Source organism: Ornithodoros turicata, chromosome 9 (genome assembly GCF_037126465.1).
Source record: "Ornithodoros turicata isolate Travis chromosome 9, ASM3712646v1, whole genome shotgun sequence".
NCBI classification, from domain to species: domain Eukaryota; kingdom Metazoa; phylum Arthropoda; class Arachnida; order Ixodida; family Argasidae; genus Ornithodoros; species Ornithodoros turicata.
The window spans coordinates 34,307,069-34,331,047 of NC_088209.1; the positions used below are offsets into that span (position 1 = coordinate 34,307,069).

Below are 23,979 nucleotides of genomic sequence, written 5' to 3' on the forward strand. Positions count from 1 at the left end.
TGCTGCGACCAGCTGTTCCATGACGCTTGATGTGTGAAAGCATTGAGTGATCTAAAAAAAAATATTCAGCACGTATGTCCATGTGGTAATTCGCCTAGGCACATAGCGCAGGTGGGTGATGCTCCTTTGACCGGCTCCCCAGTACCTTCTCAACATTAAAAGGTCGGTTGTCAAGTTTAGCAAGGGCGTTCTTCAGTGTTTGCCGACTAGAGTCGAAGCGTCCGCAGGTGACCAGCACGTGCTCCATGTTCTCCACGGTTTCGCCCGGCACATTTGAGTTATAAGCCCGTACACTGCGTGTAAGGAAAAGAGCTTCGGCTTCCTTTTTACATAGGGTTGTTGCTACAAAGTTTGCACAGCGCCATTTCGGGCCCAAGCGGCCGCGGATCCAAACAGTAGGGAGTTTCATCACCGGGTTCTGCATGGCGTTTCAAGCGGTATGGCGACAAGGAAAGCTGTAGGAAATCCACAGAGTCAGCGGTGCATCTTGCCAGGTGCGAACAAGTCGAGACCATGTGTTTCAAAGCGCCACGTCGTCTAGTAAACTACCGCACGTTGCATATTTTGCGGTGCTGACGCTGTTGCTCACTTGTGCCACCTGGCCTGCAGAAACAGGTCTATACACTCTAAAAACAGAGCGGGAGTTATGGCAGGATTGACTCGCCGTTGTTGGCTACGCAGAAGTGGGCGTAGTCACGACTGTAGCAAAAAAAAAAAAAAAAAAAGACGGATGGAGGATAGAGGATGAAGTGCGGAGATGTGCAGAAGGTGCGTGAGCTCATCGGGGGGAGCAAAGTGTTAGATGGGTCTAAAAACAGAGCATTACCGCATTGCACGCTCCTAGCCAACCATAATCCCGAATAACAACCTTCTCTCCCTCGATTTGATCAAAACGGGAAGCGTTAGCCATTTTTGTGGCAATAGACCTCTCCCTGTTTGTAAACAAAAGACGTCATAGTGTCCGACAGCGCCACCAATTTGGTAGAGCTGAACTACGCTCGAAGCTAGGGGGCGAACAATGTCGCGCAAGAAAGCCACGGTCCTGAGGGGACTACGATGGTCCCTGAAAGGGACGCGACCTTCGATCGTACTTTTCTTTCAACAGGAAGCAGCGGACAAGTGCCCATTCGTGGAACCCAGCCCTCCCGTTCCGATTTGTTTCGGTTTTAGTCTGTCTGCCAACGTCATGATGACGTTTCTCGGGTAGAGGTCTATTATGAGCTGCATGATGCCACAAAAATTGCGTACACCCCCCCACCCCCCACCCCCGCTTTCAGCAAATCAGGAGGAGAAAGAACGATGTTAACCGAGGTGATCGTTGGCTAGGAGCATGCTATGTGGTGAAGTTCATTTTTAAGAGCGTACTGCACTTGGAGAGGTTGTTGCGCCCACCGCGCTACTCTCTAAGCAACGCTACACGCTATGTTACGCTAGCAGGGTATCTGCACGTAACAGGTACAGGAGAGTGGAGGCCGGAGAGGCGACTGCACCATTGCGCCGATCTCAGACAATCCTACCTTTGACAGACTCGTGACACACTCTTCTTGTTTCGCCCATCCTGTAGTTCAACAAGGCACGTGCTGTTGTGCTTTCCTTGTTTCTTATCTCACAGTTGTGTACTGCGAGGAATTACGAGGGAAGTATGGTCCATTTATTTGCACAGATGACATAGGCCGATGAAATAGTGAAGAAGTGGCCATGAACCAGGAAATGTAAAGTGAGCTTCGCCACACACATACGTTGAGTGCGGTAGAGCACGCTTTACAGGCAGGTGCGCCTCCGCGTGTTTTTTTTTTTTTTTTTTGGGGGGGGGGGGTATGTTTATTAAGAAAAAAAGAAATGAAAGGTTAGCCAGGCAAAGAGCCGGCTTGCTATTCAAAAAAAAAAAACTAGTAATAATAATAATAATTGGGGGTTTACGTCTCGAGACAACTGAGATCTTTTATGGCTACTGTACCCCCGCTACATTTTGCTTAGGTTGGTGCTCATAGTGCTAGTATTCGGAGAGTTAAAAACATGTCCTATTCTCTCTACGACGTCTAAGAGTATGCATGATAACGTTTCGACCATTCTACCCCACGCATCTTTTTGCGTCTAGTTCATATTGTACGTACGTGTGTTGCCTTAACGAAATATAGCTTAAATGTAGTTAGCTATTCTCGTTGTTAATCCGCAAGAACAAAAAAGAAACGCTTCCTTAAGTTCACACTTCAAGTTTCAAGATCATTCGGTCTTCTTCAATACTTTATGTTGACACAAAAATGTGTGGTCCCTTAGCTTACAGCTTAACTTGCTCGACTTTAGGGACGATCTTCCTTTTGTCATGCCCAATATGGACACGTGTGCGTAATATTTCACCCTTAAAATCTATAGTTTTGTCGTTCTGCTTGACCTTTGTTGTTGCTGTGTGCGCGGCTTTCTGGCGCGGCTACGAAGCAGTGAGCTAAGCAGCGAGGCCCGAGCAACGGCTACGAAGCAGCGAGACCCGAATTCCAAGAACAGCGACGGGCACAAAGACGTACGTCGAAGGTTGCCACCGGATTTGGTCCAGTTGAGAAACAAGACCCAAAGCAACGCCCGAAGTAGCAGACAAAAAGGCAGTTGACCTTGGAAAGTGGAACGAAGCCACCGTGAATGGAGAGAATCGCGTGGGAACGTTGTCGCTTCTCACGTAGGGAAAAAGGGCAGCATCCTTTAAAAAGCGGCGCGTGACCTGGTGGATTAAGGAAGTGCGTCTGGAGGAGTGCAAGTCGACGGGTCTACTGCAGTGGAGAGCCGACAGCGGTGACCAAGCATCACCTTGCAGCCTGCGGCCTAGCCTCGGAGACTGACCTGCATCTTCCGCATCCTGAACCTCTCGAGCCCGACCAGACAGTGAACCTGACTCAGCGTGCAACCGGCAGACCAACCTCAGTAGAAGCAGCGTGCGGAACGCCCCACACACAGACACAAACACAGTTCAAGAGCAACCCCACGATCGGCAACGTGCGATATCGCCAGCTGGATGTAAGTCCAAACGCACGCAGTTCCCTAAGTAAGGTTAGGCGGTACCGTATGGCTAGACAGAGTGTTTGTGGAAAGGAATTGTTGTCAACCCTGTGCCTCTCGTCTGGAGTCTTCGTCTGTCTCGCTTGCGAACCCGATTCTGTTCGACAACCTCTTCAGAGGCCGCGGTCGTCACACTTTCGCGATTGGAAAGGTTTTCTGATATTGTCCAGACGAGAACCAGGCTACCGCTGGCCCGGTCTTGGAGACCGGATGCTTAGACTGGTCATCGGCTTACGCTTTCCTATGAGCTTCGGCTCACAGATCATGACATGTACTGTCATTATTCGCTTTAAAGCTTGATTGTACCACAGCTTTTTGTAAACTCCACATCCCCTGGGCTGTAGATCGTAAAATTTCTCAAACGTCCATTCTTCCGTACTCTATCTGTAACATAACATCCAGTACAGTTGCTTTTCACGGACAATGAGACAAACACAAAGAACGTAGCGGTGTGCGATCTAAAGGTGCGCGAAGTACGTTTGTAGAGCGTCGCTGAAATCCCACCTTCTGATGCTCTGTAGAAATAGCGTTGGAGTTATTACCAGACGCGAACTGTAACAGTACGTAATAAGTGTAGCGAGTTGCAAAATCGGACTGCGTATAAATCCCCTCCAGGTTAGAAAACCTACTGGAAAAGTCCCTTCTTCGCGTGACTCGCGTTTTTCCTGGCTCGCGAGTGTTCCGACTTTACTCCAATGTTTGTTGAGAAACAGCAAGTTGTTTTATGTCTGTTTAAATGGAAGTCGCACATAGAAAATGAGGGGCAGATCATGTATCACAAAACTCCCGCGGTAATCATTTAAAATTTGCTTGAGAAAATGGTACAAACTAATGCACGAACACATCTATCTTCATTCACAAAGACTATAGTCTATTTTAGTTTCACCCTAACATGTCCCAATAGAGAGAGGACTAGCAGCAAACATTCCAGTTGTTCCGCAGTCAGATTTTCGAGAACATAGCTACAGTTCATACAGCAACATCCTATATATAGTCCACTACCCGGTAGACATGGTTCCGCCCGTAAGGTGTTCAGCTGCGTCTGTGTTTCAGTTCTGACAGTTTGTTCTCTACCGTCGGTACTCTTACAGTGTATTCACACAAGCGACGTTCCCGCAGAATATTCTTGTGGAAGAAAAAGCGAGGAACTGCTCACAGGGCAGACGTTCCGCTTCGTGTTATGTTGAGCATTCGCAAGGTTCCGGAATATCGCGAGTGCAGTATATACTGCGAACGTAGCAGACGACGCCGTCAACGTCTTTTCCTGTCGTCTGCTACGGAATATCTTGCGACTGCCCCGCAGAATATTCCCCACAGTTAGCTGTGCACGAAAAAATATGACGTTGAGCGCTCGTGCTCGCATGGTATTAGAAAGCTATGACGTTTTTCGCATCTTCTACGGAATATTCCGTGGAATCTTGCTCGAGTAAGTACTACACGGTTACTTTCTCACAATGTATGGGCGCACTGGTTGCGGTATCGGCCTCCTACCACGACATTCCTGGTATAGATGATACAGTAATCCCAGCACATAACCCATAGAGTGAGAAGGGCTTACCAAAATGTTCCGCTGGGCCTGTATTTTGGAGCCTCGCGTCGATTTCTCATGGAGCTTACTTATGCAAAAGTCGCCCGCGCGCAGAAAGGAAAATGCGGGTGGTGTACAAGCGATAACGGATCGTTTGGGGCGCTGCAGCGCTCGCGTTTCTTTTCCTTTTTCCTTTTTTTCCTCTTCCTCTTCCTCTTCTTCTTCAGTTCTTTTACAGCAAATGTTACAAAAGCAGTGGAAAACTCTTCTAACGGAGAAAAATATTTATCTTTATCTTACAATGCATGGTGATTCTTTCGCCGTTGTTCCTCTCTGCTATCGCCTATGTTTATTTGCTTCTTCATCGTCTGAAAATAAAGTTGTTGTTGTTAAGCCTTTCATCGCGTTCTTGTCGTGCCGGCCGCCACTATGAAGAAACTGCGGGTTGAAAGATTTCGTCGCTGTTATGCATTTAAACCGTCGAGGACGATAGGCATAGCGGATATGAATTACTGTTTGTCGCCGGAATTCATTGGAAAAATGTGTGTCGCGAAAGGAAGTCGAACATCGTTACTATGACACTCGTTAATCTGACACCCTCGCTTTATGACAATTTTCCTCGAGAGCTATTACCTCCCCATGTTAATCTTTCTGGTTAATCTGTCAACTAGCTTGTTCAACACTGGAAAAAATGTGGTCCCATTCCCGAGCGCGATTACAGCATCCCTTGGTGCCACGAGGAAATCTTTATTGAACAAAATTGTTCTTTTAGTTTAACGCAAGTATTTTGTTCACTTAACACTCCCCCAGTGCCCCAAGGGTGGCTGTTATCACGCTCGGGAATGACACATAATTTTTTTTTCAGTGTTATTATTAAGGTTGATCGGAGCTGTACATGAGCGGTTCCTGGAACGAGGCGCAAACGGACAGAGCTGGCGGCCGGAATCATAAAGCGAATATGCATCCGATTTCAGGAGAGTCCTACCCGTCAAGAGCTCGACGAGTGGGCTCAGAGGGAACATTCCTTTGAAATAAGAAGGCATATTGTGTCCATAGTGCTTAACGATTCAGAGAAGTGCCTAGGTGTTGCTGTTGATGAATCGGCCACCAAAGTACGCGTTCTTGGAGAAGGCACTGCTAATATGGTTCAATCGCCTCTCCAAGCTCCTATAGGTGGCGCGACACCGCATCCAAAATGGCGGATCTACCGAGTGTTAGTGAGAGCGAAATGAGCGAGGTAGTGCAATGTGGAAGCGACTATGACACCCTCACTATCACTATTCGAAATATTCCAATTTATGGACATAACAACCAATTCCAGAACCTTTGTAGAGGGGGAGAAAGACAGAAAGAAAGACTGGCTATTGGGACGCCCACTAGGTGGACATAGGGAACTTGGCGGGGGCGAGGTCATGCTCGCAGAGAAAGTGAAGGTCTCCGCTACGGTCTACGGAACGCTCCACGGTAACTTATGTAGTTATCGAGATCGGCCAGTTAAGCACCCAGAACAGCTCTGTGGTTCTTTGAACAACGAAGAGACGTGCAGGATGTGTTTGCCATTGACCGTGCGATACTATATTTGAAAGAGCTACAGATTGAAAATGTAGCTCAGCTTTTTTCAGATACATTCCGCAAATAAACTGAAAAATGTTTATCAACAATGCCTACATTTCGTGTTAAGTCATAGCACAGCATTCTCTTTGGTGCATATCATGTGATGTTCGTTCTTTTGACAATGCGCTTTATGCGGGACCAATGTCTGCGGGAACGGTCCTGGTCGTATGAACCAAGTTTTTTACTTTACCATGTAGTCTGTCTCCCTGAGTCCGGTTGTAAGGCAACATTGCTTGTAAGATATCATACGCAATAGCTTAGGGGTTCTACGGGGACTTTACATGGGAGAGAGGCACTAACCTCTTTTCCCCTTTCCCAAATGCACTACCAAAGGTACGACTAGTTAAAGGGGTTGGAACCCGCGAAACCCCCTTCCTTCCCCTCTGGCGACGCCACTGATCATAAGTAACATAGTTAAAAGTGTAGATGGGTAGAAATCCAGCGAACCGGTAGAGATGTAGGAAGGGAGTTGCCTCAGTGTGGACGATATGATTTTTTTGTAGCTTGAGGAGGTGGTAGGGACAGAGACACAAAACACAAGTAGACGGGACAAGAGTCTTTGGTCCTCTCTTACTTGTGTTTTGTGTCTCTGAGACTCTGACCCTACCACCTCCTCAAGTTCAAGTATAGTGATACCGTTCACATCGATGCAGCAGATGGATTGGCTCGTGATTACGAGGTCACGCAAGCGTGGAGCATGAACAACGCTTAGACTGGTCGAGAGGCCTTATGCCCAAATGTGGAACAGTTCAAGAGACTGCACTAGCGTCGCAAATGGACGATTTGATGAACACAGTATAGAAGGAGGTAGGCTAGCTGGTGAGAGTTCGAAGCGGACAACATCCTTCCTCAAGCTCAAAGATTATGCACTCTTCGGACGATTTGACCTTCGATATGTCTTACTGAAGTTGCGAGAGTTATTTGCCGGGTGCCTACGTTCATACCGTGTCGGGCGGCCCACTGAGAACTTTCCGGCTAAGGTTTACGTACAGCCAGTCCGGTGCTGTACAAGGGTATGCACATTTGCGATGTGGAAGCGGTCAACGATATATTTTGCATCCTTCTTGGCCTTTCAGCGTATGTCATAATCTAGAATGTCACCTGGTGACTTATGGTTGTAGTTTCTTCTTTTTTTTTCTTTTTCTTTATGGCGCACAAGCAACTTACTTAGGTTGACGTCATGTCTTGTTCTACGTCACTGAGTGGCAAACTACACAACAAGAAAATAATCAAAACTGATCAGATCTCAAGAACAGGACAGACTGCAGGTCTTCCACGTCCTGTGATTAGGTTGTCCATGCATCCTTGATTTCTTTCACTCCTGCCGGCAGCAGTCGTCCGCGTGACTCCTATCGAATTATGTCGAGTTATGCGACACCTCCCGAGCAACACGTCAGACAGAGGCGACGTAGTTCAATTCGCCAGGAGGCGTGCATACGGCTATAATGGTTATGTGCTTTGTGCTAGGGAGGCCAGATCTACTTGGAACTATAGAACCGTCGCACTTCAAAAAGCATCAATCGTACTACGGTACAATCATGTGCTACGCTAAGCATCCGATATTTCATCGCACATTTGTGGTTTTCACGTGAGTCACTCCCGTATAACATCCGTGCCCCCCCCCCCCCCCCCTCTTTGCAGTAGTGAGAGAGGAATACCACGAGACAATTGAGACGTTGCTTGCCGTGAGTATATACTTCGCCTCTCTTGCACGGATGATAAACGTGTCATTATGGGACCTGTTCAGACCATCGATCATTTCGGTCCCCTGTCAAGCATATCTGGCGACACAATTCACCCTTCCGCACGATAAACATAAATAAAATAATAATAATAATATTGCGATAGGTCCTACACACCTTTCCAGTACGCAGTACTCATATTGCCGAGACTTACTAACAATCCCACACGTTGATATTTTATCTTTGATTTATTTCTGCGTGTGTTTCTTTGAGAAAATCAAGAAGAGCTCCTGCCATATATACGCTCCGCTAGAGCCTTTGGAGGTTGAATTGTTTTATTTTCCGCAATAGCAACACAGAAATTGGTTTCCCGGCAATTTCTCGTCTGCCGCCTATACAACATCTACAGATACAATTACCAGAAGAAAGAAAGGTACCGGACAAAAAGTCATGCAGCAGCGCTGTTGAACGAAACCTCATTCCGGAACAAAAGGAAAAAGGACGCACGTATATAGGGGGAAAGAATGTGGATCAGAAACGTACTTTTCGAGCCGCAACCTACAATGCGTTATTATTCTATTTGTATTCTTCTCTTCGGCCGCCGCATCACACACGCAGCTGTCGTTTGAGGATACTTCTATCCCGTTTGAAGAGACCGAGCATTGTTCTCCCTCTTCGTACAAAAGCTATTTTTCCTTTTCAATAGTGGAGCAGCTAGACGATCTATTTAAACTGCCATCTGTGGTCGGACACAGGACGATTCATCTCGTAGCTCGCAAAGCCACTCAACGCATGTCTTTCAATTATACAGGGTGTGTGCAGAAAAACATGACCCGCATTTTTACATGTAACTCGTTGTCTACTTAGCCGAGGAACTTCCGGTGGCGCACGACGGCGTATTTATGCGTGCGAAAGCTACAAAAAAATCCTGGAACCCATACTCAGTATAAAAAAATAAACCGAGCGCGAAAACATGGGCTTCCATGCATTAGAATAGCGCGGTCATGACAGTGCATTGTAGTGCATTTCCGTCTCATGAGAGTTATGTGCAGGCACCGCTAGGGGTACTGCCGATGAGCATCCATGTGGGGCAACGTTTCGATTTATGCACCGATAGCTCCCCTAGCGGTACTTGAACACAACTCTCCTACGTGTACCATGTTGCCCTTTCACATACACCCTGTTGTCCACCATGTTGCCCTATTCTGATGCACGGAAGCCGACGTTTTCGTTGTTCCGTTTATTTTTTAAGCTGGGTATGGCTTCCACAATTTTTCTACAGATTTCGCACGCATAAATGCGCCATTGTGCGCCACCGGAAGTTCGTTAGTTAGGTAGGCAACAAGCTATGTGCCTAAATGCGGGTCATGTTTTTCTGCACACACCCTGTAGTTCATGTTAATTTGTCTAGAAGTTTTAGTTTTATAGAAGCTGCTTGGTTAATAGTTTAAACGACGAGGTGCAGACAAGTGGTTTATCCAGAGCACCCCATCCCCCAATGTATGGCAACAGCCCCCTAACTTTTTTTTTTCCTGTGTAGTGCTGTTACAATGTAACTGCACCCCCAATTTTTTTGCAGCACCTCCCCCCCCCCCTCCCCCGAGCTTGCGGTTCTGCGCGGAATTAAAGTTAACTTCTTCGAAGTGTTTCATACATTGTGTTTTTCACTGTCATCAGAATGTACCGTTTCCTTTCCTTTTTTCTCTCTCTTTCTCTCTCTCTTTGTTTCCTTCACCATCTCATTTGTCTAGGAACTGCAATGATCACGCAGTTATACTGAAAGCCTTTTTCGCTCCAACTATTGGACCTATACCATATTTCAGATTTTGCACTGGAGTAGCCGGTTCCATTGGTTGGGCCACATCCTCCATATTATTTTCCCGTTTCAAATCCAATCCAATCTAGTCAGAATTTCTAGAATATTAAGGTGCCGTTTTGGACTACGTAAAAAAATATATTGCTTTTATTTCGTACTATAAATCAACCTCCACGCGAAGGCTCAGTACACCAAATATGTAAATGTTCACATCTCAGAAGTTTTGTCTGCTGCAAAGGAGTACAAGCAAGACAGGACGAGAGGAGTAAACTGCACACATGAGAACTGCCTTATAAGTAGGGTTCCTGGTTTTCGGTGCTTAATTTTTCGGACATTCGGTAAGGAAAATCGGTGGCTATTTCGTCCAATCGGCGGCTTTCGGTGGTATTATTTTGAAATGTGAAGGCACCCGGTGGAAACCAGCTAGGAACGGGAGTTTCCCGCGTACTTCAACCAACACTTTATTTAAATTTAGATGGGTAGAAATCCAGCGAACCGGTAGAGATGTAGGAAGGGAGTTGCCTCAGGACAGAAGCCGCCGATATTTCGAACAGAGACTGTTCTTCGTCTCTGAAGAACAGTCTCTGTTCGAAATATCGGCGGCTTCTGTCCTGAGGCAACTCCCTTCCTTTATTTAAATTTGTTTTTCGTTAAGGCGGACTCATGCGGTCTAGTTAACGTTTCGCTTCCGGAAAGAGTTGGCTGCACCGTCCCAAAATTGTTTTCTTCGCTTTGCTTTCATCCCGCGGAAGTAAGGAAGTAATGTAGTCGGCGCCAGCCTGCTTAACGTGATAGCAAACGATAAAAGCCATTACTTTCATTCGCGGGGATCTGGAAAACTGCAGTAAGTTTGTCGAATTTGTTGATCGCAATCAATTCCCCGACTGTTACTGTAAGGAGTGAAATCATTTTGGCCCAAATATCGCGGGTAGGCATGCCTAGGGAAGCGATTTTGTTGCATCTCCCATAGACTCCCATGTATTGAAAATTTGACAAACTTTAATTCGCCAAAAATCAGTGGACCGCGTCAGGCCTTCAAAAACATGTCATTCCCTAGATATATTCGAGGAGAACATTCCTGTACCTGTTTCGTGTAGAAATTTAGCGAGGTTTACGAGAACCCTGCGAACAAAAATTCCCCATAGACGACTTAAGAAGTGAGTCCGCCTTAAAATGAAAACTCTTAAAACCGGAACTTGTTATGAAAAAAAACTGTGAGGTATACATGTTAAGCGATGCAGGTAACATAGCACACCGCTCTTTTCGCTGCAGGAGCGTTAAATTCCAAAACGCTCTCTATAGACGAAATATTTGCTCTTTCGATAATGACCTCATGTCCCCCGTCCCTTGCCAGGCAGTTCAGCACCAAGAGATAGCAAATTATATCGAGACATTTGAAGCTCTCATTTCGACGACTATCGGTGAATAACTATTTCCACCGAACGCGTAAAAAAATTGCCGGCGTACGTTTATCGGTGCTTTTCAGTAAATACCGAAAACCAGCCCTACTTATAACAATTAGCCCACTGTCAGGCTCTATGTTCAATTACCCTATATAAATGTGGTCAACACAGTGCGTGGTGTCAGTGCTGCATTGCACAGATTTCTATTTCGTCAGATGACAGACCTTGTTGCGCATAAGCTGATCGAAAAGTCCGATCAAACCCCGTGTCACCTGCTGTTTCTCCAGTCATGTTTTTCCAACGCGGCAGATAGAAGTAAATAACTCTCTCTCTCTCTCTCTCTCTCTCTCTCTCTCTCTCTCTCTCTTTCACGCTCTTCGACAAAGGGTGTACCTGCTGTCAAATACTTTGTAAACGGTCACGTATGCCTATTTGCAGGTTCCAACTGATCACGGTATCATCCGTAGCCGATCTCTTCGGTGATCTGTCTTAATAGCAACAATTATACTTTGACGATGAAGTGGGGAGGTTTCAGAATATATAGCGAGCAAAACAAGAGGGAGAGAGGTAAGCTCTTCAGCCCTCTTCGCGTCTGCGCAGTATTCTGCTTTCCCTTTACGTTACCTTCAGGGGCAGTCGAGATATCTCCACGTGTGCTCGCAAATTGCACCGCGAAGTGACAGTTCGCGGTGCAATAAAAAAAATTACGTGGGTGCCGTCGTCTTGCCTGGATTGCGCAAGTTTTGTGGAACACACAGGTAAGCGCGTGGGAGCTACCGCAGTGTTATTAGAATTGATAGTGAGAACACACACATGGAATAGGAGCTGATCACGTGAATGGATGACTTCTCCCTCTGTAGTCAAAGTAACAAAGAAAAATACAAAGTTGTTGAGCTCTTTAGTCAATGGCTACATCTTTGACGTGATGCGTTCCTCCGAAATTTTGCAAATGAAGTTCTTTTTCTGCACTGAGGTCCAGTGACAAGCCATTGCCGAAGAGAGAACAATGTTGATAACACATCTCCACAGTTGATGTCGCCGATGTTGATAACAATGTCGCCATAGAGCACCCGTTGTAAGAGCAACGGCTCAAGCGCAAAGAAAGGAGACGGCTTTACCTGAATGATATCCGTTCCCCGCCCCTATATCGACGATTATCTTAATCGTTAACTAATCTTAATATTAACTACTCGTTTTCTTCACGAAGCCGCGCATTATTATTATACTTATCTGAAGTTTGCCCAGGTATTTGGCAACAAACGATTGGTCACAATGCTCTGTAACGTTTCCCAGGGTAATCGCATCATTCAGAAAAGCCCCAGTCTGCTTTCTTTGCGCTTGAGCCATTGTTCTTATACGTGTTGACAACAAACGATATCATGACAGTACCCAACCATCCCCAAAGTGACAATCGACAGGTCCATTGTTGTTTCCAATGTTCCCCGATAGTCGGGCGCTTATCGGAGCGAGGCCGCGGGAACTGGAGATTGCTCACGACTGCTTCTTGGCGTGGAACGGAGGAACAGTAACCACCATGGGACAAACGCCTTCTATCAACTGAAGAACAGACGATTTTAAATGGGGAGCCTACATTGTTCGTCTTGACGGAAGTCCCGTATGTAGGCTCCCGAATTTTAAAAAGATGCGCGCGCCACCAAGCGCGTGGCGCAAAGCAGCATGGGAACTTTGAGAGAGACTGCTCTGTCGTCTGGTTCGATGGTTTGGTTATGGTTTACCCCGACTGACGCTGCTGCTGCGCACGCCGGGAACGTTGTTGTTCTTCCTGCACCTCTGTCTCTGGCTGTCTCGTAATGCTTCAAGGCGCTCGAAGTTTCCATGAGCCCTTGCGTGGCACAGGTGGCGCTTGCTTTTCTGAAAAGGTCTATTACTGAACATGGGTTGGTACAGTTATGGCTGGTAGAAAGGAGCGCGCTCCGGAGCTACTTAACGCGCCCATGGTACAAGCAATCAGGTTCTCTCTGTATCTGGGTGGCTTGTTGCAGATCTGCTTCGATCGTTATTCTCGTGCAAGGCCGTTTGTCGTGCAACCTGCCGCAGCAATCAAAGAGAGAAAAAAAAAAACAAAGAAAAGGAAACGAAAAATTTATAGAGGAATGCTTCACTAGTCTTTTAATCTAAAATGTGTCGGCGTTCTATGATCTCCAAAGATTCCTTAACATTAATGGATAATTGCGGGACATCTTCTAATCTCAGTGCATCAACGTTAGCCAAAACGACACACTGACATTTTATTGGGGCTACATTCCGAGCGAGTTCTCTGGTCCAAAAAGTCTTGCAAAACAGCACGCTGCACAAGCTTGCTTCACTCACCGACAACGCACGCGAAACAGTTTTCTTTCGTTCTTGGCGCCCGCTATAATTCGAGAAGACTCCACTCCACAGTGCAGCGTGAAGGCAGGGTGTCCCTGTATGCCAGGATAGATGCAGATGCTGTGGCCTTTAGTAGGAGCTGAGTGGACCACACGACATATAGATTTATCCAACAAAGGATAACGGGTGTATTTTGGTTACAGTTTCCATTTTCGTTACTGCTATATTTTCGTTTCCATTATCCGTTTCTGATACTGGCCTTTCAATTTCGTTTCCGTTACTGTTTCCGGTAACGGACCGGTTACAGAGCTGCAAGAGGACGGCTCTAGCTCTCTCAGCACCCTGCTTTGCCCAAATGCTGCTTCGGTGTCACGCGCACGCACTACACAAGTAATTTTACGTCGTTGGGATGGGCACATCTTGCAAGATAAAAAAAAAGATTAAAAAAATGTAGGAACATGTCTTCAGTCACTCAGAGTCCAGCAACTCCAGATGGGCGTAACCTTCATCCAATGTCGCATTTATAAGCGGATGCTCTCAGTAGTAAATAATACTGCCATGGCCACGGTGAAATGAAAATAAAAAATAAAAGTACAAAATAAGTAACTAAAAATCGTAGGCTGTCACCCTCGTGCTATGGTGGAGTATAGTCATGTGTTGATGTCATGGAGTTATGAGGACTGGGACGACGTAATCGACGGATGCACCCTCGAGATCCAATATTGCGCTTTCTTTCCATGCTCTCGTGTAGTATTTAGAGCATTACACGAAATGGAGTCATCGAAATACAACAACAAAATATGAAAAGTTACTCAAATCCCGTCGCACAACAGGAATAGCCATTACCTGAAGTCAATATTGGACGATAAATTCGTTTCCGTTTCTGTTTGCGGCAATGGAGGACCGTGGTATGCATTTCCGTTTCCGTTATCGTTACCATCTCCAATTTCGGTAATATACACCGTTTCTGTTTCCGTTACCAATACCGTTACCCTTCCCTGGATTAACCCCTCGTGCACGAGTGAAAGCAGGCGTGAAAGCGAGGCTGTGTCACACATCGAAACTGTCACGTACACCGCATGCATCGCACAACAGGAATAGCCATTATCTGAATTCAATACTGGACGATAAATTCGTTTCCGTTTCTGTTTGCGGTAATGGAGGACCGTGGTATGCATTTCCGTTTCCGTTATCGTTACCATCTCCAATTTCGGTAATATACACCGTTTCTGTTTCCCTTACCCTTCCCTGGATTTATCCCTCGTGCACGAGTGAAAGCATGCGTGAAAGCGAGGCTGTGCGATACATCGGAACTGTCATGTACACCGCATGCAAGCGCATTTATGAATTACGAGAAACGTCTAGGTCTGCTGCCATGGGCTTTCTGGCAATGTAGAATAGCAGGCACAGTGTCATTTTCTATAATTTCTTTAAATTTGTGGTCCGCTTTGCAACTCCCCCTCCGAACCTGTCACGACCCACGGTTTGGGTCGTGGCATACTGCCACTGCCATGCATTGTATTTCTACAGGGTGAGTGCTCTAAAAGGTCAGTCACATTTCTGAACGTGACGCGATACCTACTTGACGCACAGACTTCCACTGCCTCAGGGTAAAAAAAATGTATGCCAGAGAAACCTACGAAAAAATCGTGGTTACCAAGCACTGTGTAACAAAAATATGCCTACGTAAACCTTAGTGTGCATGCATTTCCTATGCGCTATACTGATGTAAACACGGCGGTCTGCCGGTGGATGGTTGTTTATAGCATCCGCCTAGGGGAGCCAGTCGACAGGAGTTTGTTCTGGTTTCCACATCGCTAGCATCACTAGGCGGAATCTGCACACAACCACTGGCAGACCGCCATGTTTACATCGGTATATGCCATAGGTAATGCACGAAAACGAAAGTTGGCATACGAATGTACAGGAGCCTGTCACGGTTGCATTTATTTCGTTACGCAGTGCCTCGTAAGTACGATTTTTACTTTGTTTCTCTGGCGCAAATTATTCACTGTGTGGTAGCGGAAGCCTGTCTGTCAAGCAGTTACAGAGCCACGTGCAAAAATATGACTGACCTATTACAGCACCCACCCTGTACATGCCTAGACAAAAAGACTTATATTGTGAAATGCCAACTTACCTTTCACATACAGATCACTGTTTTAAAGTAGAACCAGTTCACGCTTGCACTGGCCATTACATGTTTTCTCTTTATGTTTCTGTATAGTAACTACTTCAGTGTTAGTGAGTTGATATACTGACTATGTTTGCTTCTGTTTTCTTCCTCACGTAATTTCTTCCTCCGAACACTAGAGCTGTGCGAATAGCAAAATTTCCATTGCGAATAGTTTACGAATATTTCACCTGCACTGCGAATCGAATTCGAATGATCAGAAATTTGGAATACCTCTTGGTGAAATCTTTTGTGGTGTTGTGCTCATTTGATTATGTTCTGCTCCAAACTTGTGAGCCTTTTCACCTAACATAGCATATCGTGAGAGAAGGGTCCCTCTGTGTTGTATGTGGTAGACTGCATTTGTGCGATGAACTACATTGAGATTTAGTCAACACGTTCCATGCAGCCTGCTTTGTGTGCATCTCCTCATTTCTATGTTTACATTGTATATTTCCTGTACTTTTTTTAGAAACTGCACATATTTCCACCTGTTACTGAACATAATTCTGAAAGTTGGGAGTACATTTACTGGAACATGCATTGCCCAGAGTAGGGTGTTGACCATGAGCTCACAGAAGTTGTAGACTTTAGTGACAGAATATTGTAAACAGTGTAAAGCGGGCTTCACCTAACACTCGAGTATAATAAGGTGAAGCCGACGTGTAGAATGGGGCCATACACACACACAAAAAAAGGCAGTAATGTGAAGTGGGCTTCACCTAACTCTTGGATGTAAGGATGTGAAGCCCACTTGCAGCATGGCAGCGAGATACCTCACTTCAGTATTATTTGAAAAGTGTTCGAAAATTTGGAATACTGAAAATAGATTGTGAATAGTATTCGAATACCATCAGATATTCGTTTGAGATTCAAAAATTTCAAATATTCGCAGAGCTGTACCGAACACCTTTGAGGTAATAAAATGAAAATGAACTAAGAAAACATACTTGCGCTTGGATGCTTTGAAATACGCAGGTTTGTATACAGTGCATTCATTTATACATGTTAAACCATGAGACAAAACAGCACATGCGCATGTATTACATAATGCTTCGTGCAACAAAGCAGGTGCAGGGTGTTTACCGGGCCCCAATCGGTTACGACGTCATAAACATCGCACTCCCTCCATTATTGACACGAACACTTCGATTTTGTAGTGTGCACATCTGCAATATAAATTGCCTCAGTCGAATTGATATGAAGAAACAATTATAATCGTCCACAAATATGGTACCAGAAAAAGATAGCCCAGTTCTTATGAGGCCATGCGAGTGAAGTATCGAACCAGAATATGAGCGGGTAAACACCCCATATTATATTGTTTCAATTGGAACTACATAGGATATGACTGTCAGCACAAATACATTGATGACATAATGTTCTTCACATAACACCTGGCGTAACATAAACCTGATGGCTGAACAAGTCCTGCCCCGCCACCCTTGGTGAAATGGTATGTCGCACTGCACAGTGGACCTCACGCAGGTGGATGTAATAAAATGAGATGATCCGTTGAGGACTGGTGCTGTAACCGGCTGGAGGAAAACCTGCAGATCTGTCGGGCGAGCTCCTCTACCTTTTCTTTGCTCCTGCTTTCCTGTTCAGAGAACAGCATCTCATGTAAGGTGAACTTGAAATCTACAATCCACGTGTATTGGATTCTTATCTCTAGAGCCTGAAGATTTTGCGAAATTTTTTTTCTTCTAAATTCAGGGGGTAAAAATCGCGTAAATAAACATGCGCTCTAAATTGATGCAAATTCGGGGAGAAATGGGTTCATTTACTCAAACTAACTGTACTGGTTTGGTACAAACAGTGACGTAACTGCATCAGCTGCGAAACAAGTTAGTATGCATTCCTACAGAGTGAGGGCAATTTGCCTGGTAAAAATCAGGCTTCACCCTAAAGAGAAAACCTTCAATTCAGGGTGCAAATTCAGGGAAGAATCGGGTTAAACCCTAAAAGTTCAGGCTCTACTTATCTTGAAACGTTCTATAACCACAATGTACTGTATTTACTTGCGTGCACTTGAGACACATTTTTTACCCAAAAGTCATTGTGCCACTGAAGGGGTGCACTCAAGATACAGGGAGGGGAGAGAGAGTTTAAACCCGACACCTAAGGTATGAGACAACTGATGTTCTGAGGCTGGAATAACATACAAGGGACAAATACATACAAAGCCTCAAATTGCCTAAGAAATTAACGATGAAAGATGGAAGTCATTGAAAAGGTTAGCCAGGCTGTAGGAGTCGAACCCACATCTTCTGGATTACTGGTTCAGGGCTCTACCAATTGAGCTAAGCTAACACGCCTTCCCAGTGACTTCCAGGGTGCGTCATCTGAAGGGACAAACCAGCCACTCTCTCTCATCCTCCTTTCACTCTTACATTTTTGCTCACTCATACACACATTCATACGACGGGATCGACACAAGCGGCACCTGTTGAACATGATGTTGTCTCATGTTCAACAGGTGCCGCTTGTGTCGATCCCGTCGTATGAATGTGTGTATGAGTGAGCAAAAATGTAAGAGTGAAAGGAGGATGAGTGAGAGAGAGTGGCTGGTTTGTCCCTTCAGATGACGCACCCTGGAAGTCACTGGGAAGGCGTGCTAGCTTAGCTCAATTGGTAGAGCCCTGGACCGGTAATCCAGAAGATGTGGGTTCGACTCCTACAGCCTGGCTAACCTTTTCAATGACTTCCATCTTTCACCTAAGGTATATTACACTCCAGTTTTGTTCCGAGATATCCACGGCAATCCCTCCGGAATCGAACATGGTGATTCTCACTCACGTCGCGATTGTCCCTCATCGTCCGCAGTTCCTCACACCAAATCATCTTCCATTCCACAAAGCGTGGACGAAATACTTCTCTATGTCAGTCGCATTCGTTGAGCGGCACTCTGGCGCCAGGCGCTCCGGCCGTGCTACTAAAGCTCGGGTGTACTTAACGTGCGGGGAACAAAAAAGTACCAGCATTTTGGCGCTCAAGTTGTGGGTGCATACAACATGCGAGTAAATACGGTACTAATAGTTTCTAACTCACTTCTTTTGGCCACCTTTACTGGTAGATTTAGCTGTGCCAGCTTCTTCAGCTTCCGTTTTGGGCGGCCACGGCTCCGTGGTGCCCGTACCAGCAGACACCAGCGTAGCACTTTCGTTCTTGCCGCTTGTCTGTATTCCACACTCAGCGACACCTTGAGACGCTCCACACGTCTGGGTTCCACTTGAACGTTCTTCTACAAACTCCCACGTGGGGAATTGGGTTTGAACATCACGGCGTGTTTTCCCTCCTTTGGTGTTTGCTAAAAGGGGAATGTTTACAAAATGTAAAGAGTGGCACAAGCCTCATGTCACAGAATCATTATCGGTAGGATCTTCAGCTCATTACGTGTTACAGTATTTTACCCATCACACATTATTGGACTGACTCATTCGGTACTTGCTCCATCAGCAATCTGTAAAATACTGTAGAAGCTAAGACAACCATGCGCAAGAGAAGCAGTGAAAATCATGAACTATCATGACATTTGGAACTTATCATGGAACTATCATGAAAAATCGGGTATTAACCCGAAAATGAAGAACCCTAGGTATGTGCTGCTAAAGTTGGTGTGTGAAATTTTCATGGAGAAAAAGTGCGAACATTTGGGAGCCCAAGTTGCAGGTGCATCAGTGTTAGTTACATGACTGAGTACAGCAAGTTAACACAATCAAACTTACTTGACGGTTCCGTGTATACTGCATCCGCTGCTCCCTCACTATACTCCATTTTTGTTTTCTTACGTGGTGGGCCTTTTTCTAAATGTGGAATAAAATACAATAATGGGTTACAAATTTTCTTGCGACATCATGACAAAGCCTGTCTGATTATGCGGACTTTAACGCAGAGCATGGTCACGAAATGCTACGCATATACTACTTCAATAGCTTTCGTACAAACCGGACTGAAAAAATGCCTTTTATTGCGTACACTCCGTCGACTCAGTACATCAGATGTGAATGCCGTCAGTGAATAGCATAGATTGAGGAGTTATCCGTCAAAAAGAACTCATTACAAGTTACCATGTGCAAAATGTAACTAAGTTAATAACGAAGTTCTTCAGCCTGAAATGTAACTGGCAGTTACTGAGTTACTTAAAAAAAAAGAATGAGTTACTTCCAAGTTACTTCGGAAACAAAATAGCATTACGCAAATGCAGCGCGCGTGAGCAGTTGAGTTAGACCTTGAGTTGCCTGCTGAGGAGTGCGACAGGCTTAGTTCCTGTGTGGGTGCACAATGGTTCAGCTTCATTTCAATGGCAACGGTTCTTACTTCCTCAATAAAATACTGTAATTGATTGAGTATCACGTTTTATGGCAAAAAAATGCCATGAAGGAACCGGAGAGAAAGCATGAAAATATATGGACGTGAGTGAAAAGAGAGTTAAAAGTAACTTGGAACTTAGCTTAAGTTACTTTGGCAAAGTTACCTGAAAAAGGAACGAGTTCCTCTGAAAGTTACCACGGCGCAAAAGTACTGAGATAAGTCACAAGTTACCAAAAAAAGGAACTTAGTTACAGTAACGAGTTACTTGTAATGAGTTACCTCGAACTCTGGTGAATAGTAATGCTTCTTCGAATTTTCGCAACAACACGTAAAACTTTACGGTCTCGGATTCCCCAACATTCACCAACATCCTCAACATTTGAGGTCCTACCTCTTGATGTTCAGGCGAAGAGAATTCATACCCGTCTTCAATGCGGGATATTAAGAAAATAAACAAGATTATGTTCCTACATCTTACGTAAATGCGAATAAACACTCGTAACACAGGCTCAAACCACCCCTGGACACAAGATGGAGAAGTCAATAAAGAAGCAGGTTATCGTCTCTTGCCGACAAGTATTTTTCGTATCAGAGTACTGGCTAACCCTTAAAGTACCAATACATGGATCACAGGCTACATAGTCCAGATGGCGAATCTAACAAGCTGGGGAGTTTGCTGCAACGAGAATTTAGAAGATAAATGTTCAAGCTGCATTAATGCAACATGAGAGAGAGAGATAAAAGAAAAGCAGAGCCAACCTTCATCAGCTGCAGGCGTAACAGAGGTGGTACCAGTTGGCTGGATCCAAAGTTGGGACCAGGGAACTTCTCGCACCGTTGCCGCCACACCATTCTGCTGCACCAGCGGCTGCACCACTTGAGTTGGAAGAACACCGTTGCGGTGTTCAGCAGGCAGTATCACACGCGTAGGAAACACCGTTGCTTGTGGCACAGGCAGAGTAATAGGAGCAGCAACAACATTGCTTCGTGGCTGACCATGGTTCACTACATGCGAGGGTACCAGGACCATTCTGCAGGCAGCCGGTAGTATTGGCTTTGGAAGTATGCTTGTAGCTGGAGGTATGCCAGCTGCTGCAGGCACGGCTGTTGGCACAAACAGGTAGTATGAAGTTGAACAATGAAAGAGTGCATATATTTAACGGTACAGGGGGCCATCCAAACAAATTTCAGGTTACGACGTCTGATGAAAGTGTGTGTGCCATTTTACCAGGTAGCATGAAAGGTTTTGTTGTATGCAATGTTTTCCAGAAAAAAAACTCTAATGTACATGGCTCAGCACATTCACCCTTACATCGCCACTCCAGGTATAACGAGAAGGAGAAGGTGTGATGCTACGTCACCGATGACTTTACAGGGGCAACTTGTTCTGGTTCGTTGGTCAGTGGGGGTCAGCGCCCTGTCCCTTTGCCAACGTAAACCAGTTTTGCCAGTTCCTCCGGAGAATTGGGAATAGAAGGAGTACATTCCTCTGAACTAATCAGCGAGCGTGGCCCCAGTAGCGTCAGCGCAAGGGCCCAAGCAGATCACAGGCTGATACTGCTCTCCACCGCCACTGCACATGGTCGCTTTTTGCGGCGTACCTTAAATTCAATTTCTGCACAAAATATGACTCTGTGGTGTGAATTACTCCATATTACAGGCCTACTGAACAGATTTACAGGAAGAAAAAAGCGGCATTAAAAATGACTTCTGCGCTACATTAAAGGGATGGTCACATCTGTTCCAGTCGATTTCGAAACTACAGTGTCATTTCATTCCTCACGGACCACTGGCCATGGTATCGAAAATCCCACGTGAAAGAGTGGCGTAGCTTGACTGTTACATAGGTCGAACGCTACTCTCTCCGCAAAGACACTAGCCAAATAGCCTCGACCTCTAAACAGCCCCGGACGATTACCCTTCTGGTCCCCGTTGTGAGGCCATAGGTTCTGCTCTGCTTCGTATACGGCACTAGTACGCGAGCGCCATCCAAAGCTTGATGCAGAGTCCAGGCCCATCTGACCCAAAAAAGCTGGACTTGCGAGCTAGTATCCTGAAGCCCCTGCATGCTTCGTGGCTCATCGAAGTGTACACTTTCGCTCAGGCAGCGCCCAGCTCTGATGTGATCTGGATTTGAAAAAGTTTGAAAAGTTGAATAGGTACTTATCCACTACTGGTGCTCTGACTTGTTTTCACTTGCAAATTTTCTTGTCCGTTCTGAGCATCATATCGGTTGTGATGTTTGCGAGAACGTAAATTTGTGATTTTGGGGGGCACATACGAATTCCACACACACACAAAAAAAAACACTTATACAGTATTTCCATACATCCTACCAGATTTAATAACCATAGGCAGCCACCAGTAAATTTGTTCGTCAAGTGCCCTTCATTCTTTCTGTTGGCATGTAGCGGCAATGACCTGCATTGGTTTGCCACAGCCAGGCATGACTCACCAGTCCTCTGTTGTCTGCGGGATGCAGACCTTCTTGCTCTCGCATTCGCAATAGGTAAATTTTGTAACTGTAATTTTGAAAGAGAGCTTCTGCTTCAAAGAAATAAACTGTTCTGGTAAAAATATGTCAAAAAAGTTGAAACAATAACGTATTTTGAAAATACCTAAATACTTTTTATAGTATCTAGTACTCTACTCGAAATACTTCTGGAAGCTCAGTATTTAGTGCTCTACTCAAATGCTTTTTCAGGGAGTATTCAGTAACTTATCTAAGATACTTATTTTTAGTATTTCGTACATCACTGGTCTTTAGTACTGCTGTTCTCTCTTTATATCCGCTCGGTACACAACAATTTCGTGACGTTGGGTTAGCAATTCCTGATGCGAGGGCGATCAGATGACTCGTTACGTAACAGTAGCAGACAAATTTTCAGTGGCCAATGTGAGCTTATGGTTGCTCAGGTGTGATGCAGGCAGGTCTGCTGACATCACATGATGAGACTGGGTTCACCAGGCATTCTTATAAATTTGATTTCATTAACGCAACGCACAGCACTGTAAAAATACTGTCTGAGTTAGCTCATTAAACCTATGAACATGATGTGATAAGGCCATGATACTTACACACAGCTGGGTCTGCTGTCTGCACCACAGGAGGAGTTTCTGGTTCATCTTTTGGCTCTTCTTTCACTTTCACTTCTTCGGGCTCCTGTGGCTCTTCCTTCACCTTTACGGCTTCAACTTTGTGCGGCTCCTCTTTCGTGGTGCCTGCTTCGTCAACTATTTCCTCTTTAACAACGTCTTCAACTGTCACCTCATGTATTTCTTCCGCTGATATCTCGTGCATTTCTTCATCTAGTTCAACCTTTACTGCTGGCGTTTCCATAGGATGAGGGAGGGGCGACGGTTGTCGTTCAGGCAAAACGTAATCCAGGTCCTCCTCATAGTCGGGAGGTTCTTGCTTTATCTGCACGCCGTCTGCATATAAAACAGCATTATTTCAGTTCTTAGATGTCACAGCTCTTTGTGTGCGCCAGCATATGAAGTAGAGGTACAAAGAGAATGTTCAAATAGAAGGGACCTTAGGCTGTATAAAACCAAACCTGAAAATATTCAGAAAAAAAAACGCGACAATACAGCATGTGTTACTGTTATTCTGCCCTGTTTTGTTTGATCTGTCTTACGCCATGGACCCCCGTCAACTAGCCTGTCTTTCACACCGGTGGCAATACACACGATAGAAACAGCATGTTTGGTTCCTCCACAATACTATAGCAACTCCCACTAGCTTGTAACGATTCATATGCCACAAATGAGTAAATGACTGCTTGAGGATCCATAAATCCTAACTTTCTTACCGATATCCATAGCGACTCCGGAGTGCTCAAATCCTATTCAAGAAGCTGCTAATAAGCAGGAGTGTTACGATGGCAGGGAGGAAGAACATACACACACAGCCAACATGGAACGAGGTACCGTGGAGTTTTTTTTTTACAATTATTTACACGAAGAACAAACACGCAAAGCGAGGCAAAATACGACAATGCAAAACGATACAACGGATCACAGCGACGCCTGGGCTCGGCCGCCTGGTCGAAATGGTCAAAAGCAAGCAG

At 45.3% G+C, this 23,979-nt stretch overlaps 2 protein-coding genes across 2 annotated transcripts in view; one reads left to right on the forward strand and one right to left on the reverse strand.

Annotated features, from left to right (window-relative positions):
* Positions 1 to 23,979, forward strand: part of LOC135368710 (selenocysteine-specific elongation factor-like) — a 69,221-nt gene that overhangs the window by 39,471 nt on the left and 5,771 nt on the right. The gene's annotated exons all lie outside the window — the stretch shown is intronic.
* LOC135368707 (uncharacterized) lies at positions 16,891 to 23,942 on the reverse strand. Its single transcript, XM_064602161.1, has 6 exons — positions 23,722 to 23,942; positions 22,988 to 23,341; positions 20,669 to 21,013; positions 19,324 to 19,401; positions 18,647 to 18,905; positions 16,891 to 17,195 (listed from the first exon to the last, which is right to left on the reverse strand). The coding sequence occupies exons 1-6, from the start codon at positions 23,729 to 23,731 to the stop codon at positions 17,171 to 17,173; spliced, it is 1,071 nt and encodes a 356-aa protein (XP_064458231.1). The 5' UTR covers positions 23,732 to 23,942; the 3' UTR covers positions 16,891 to 17,170.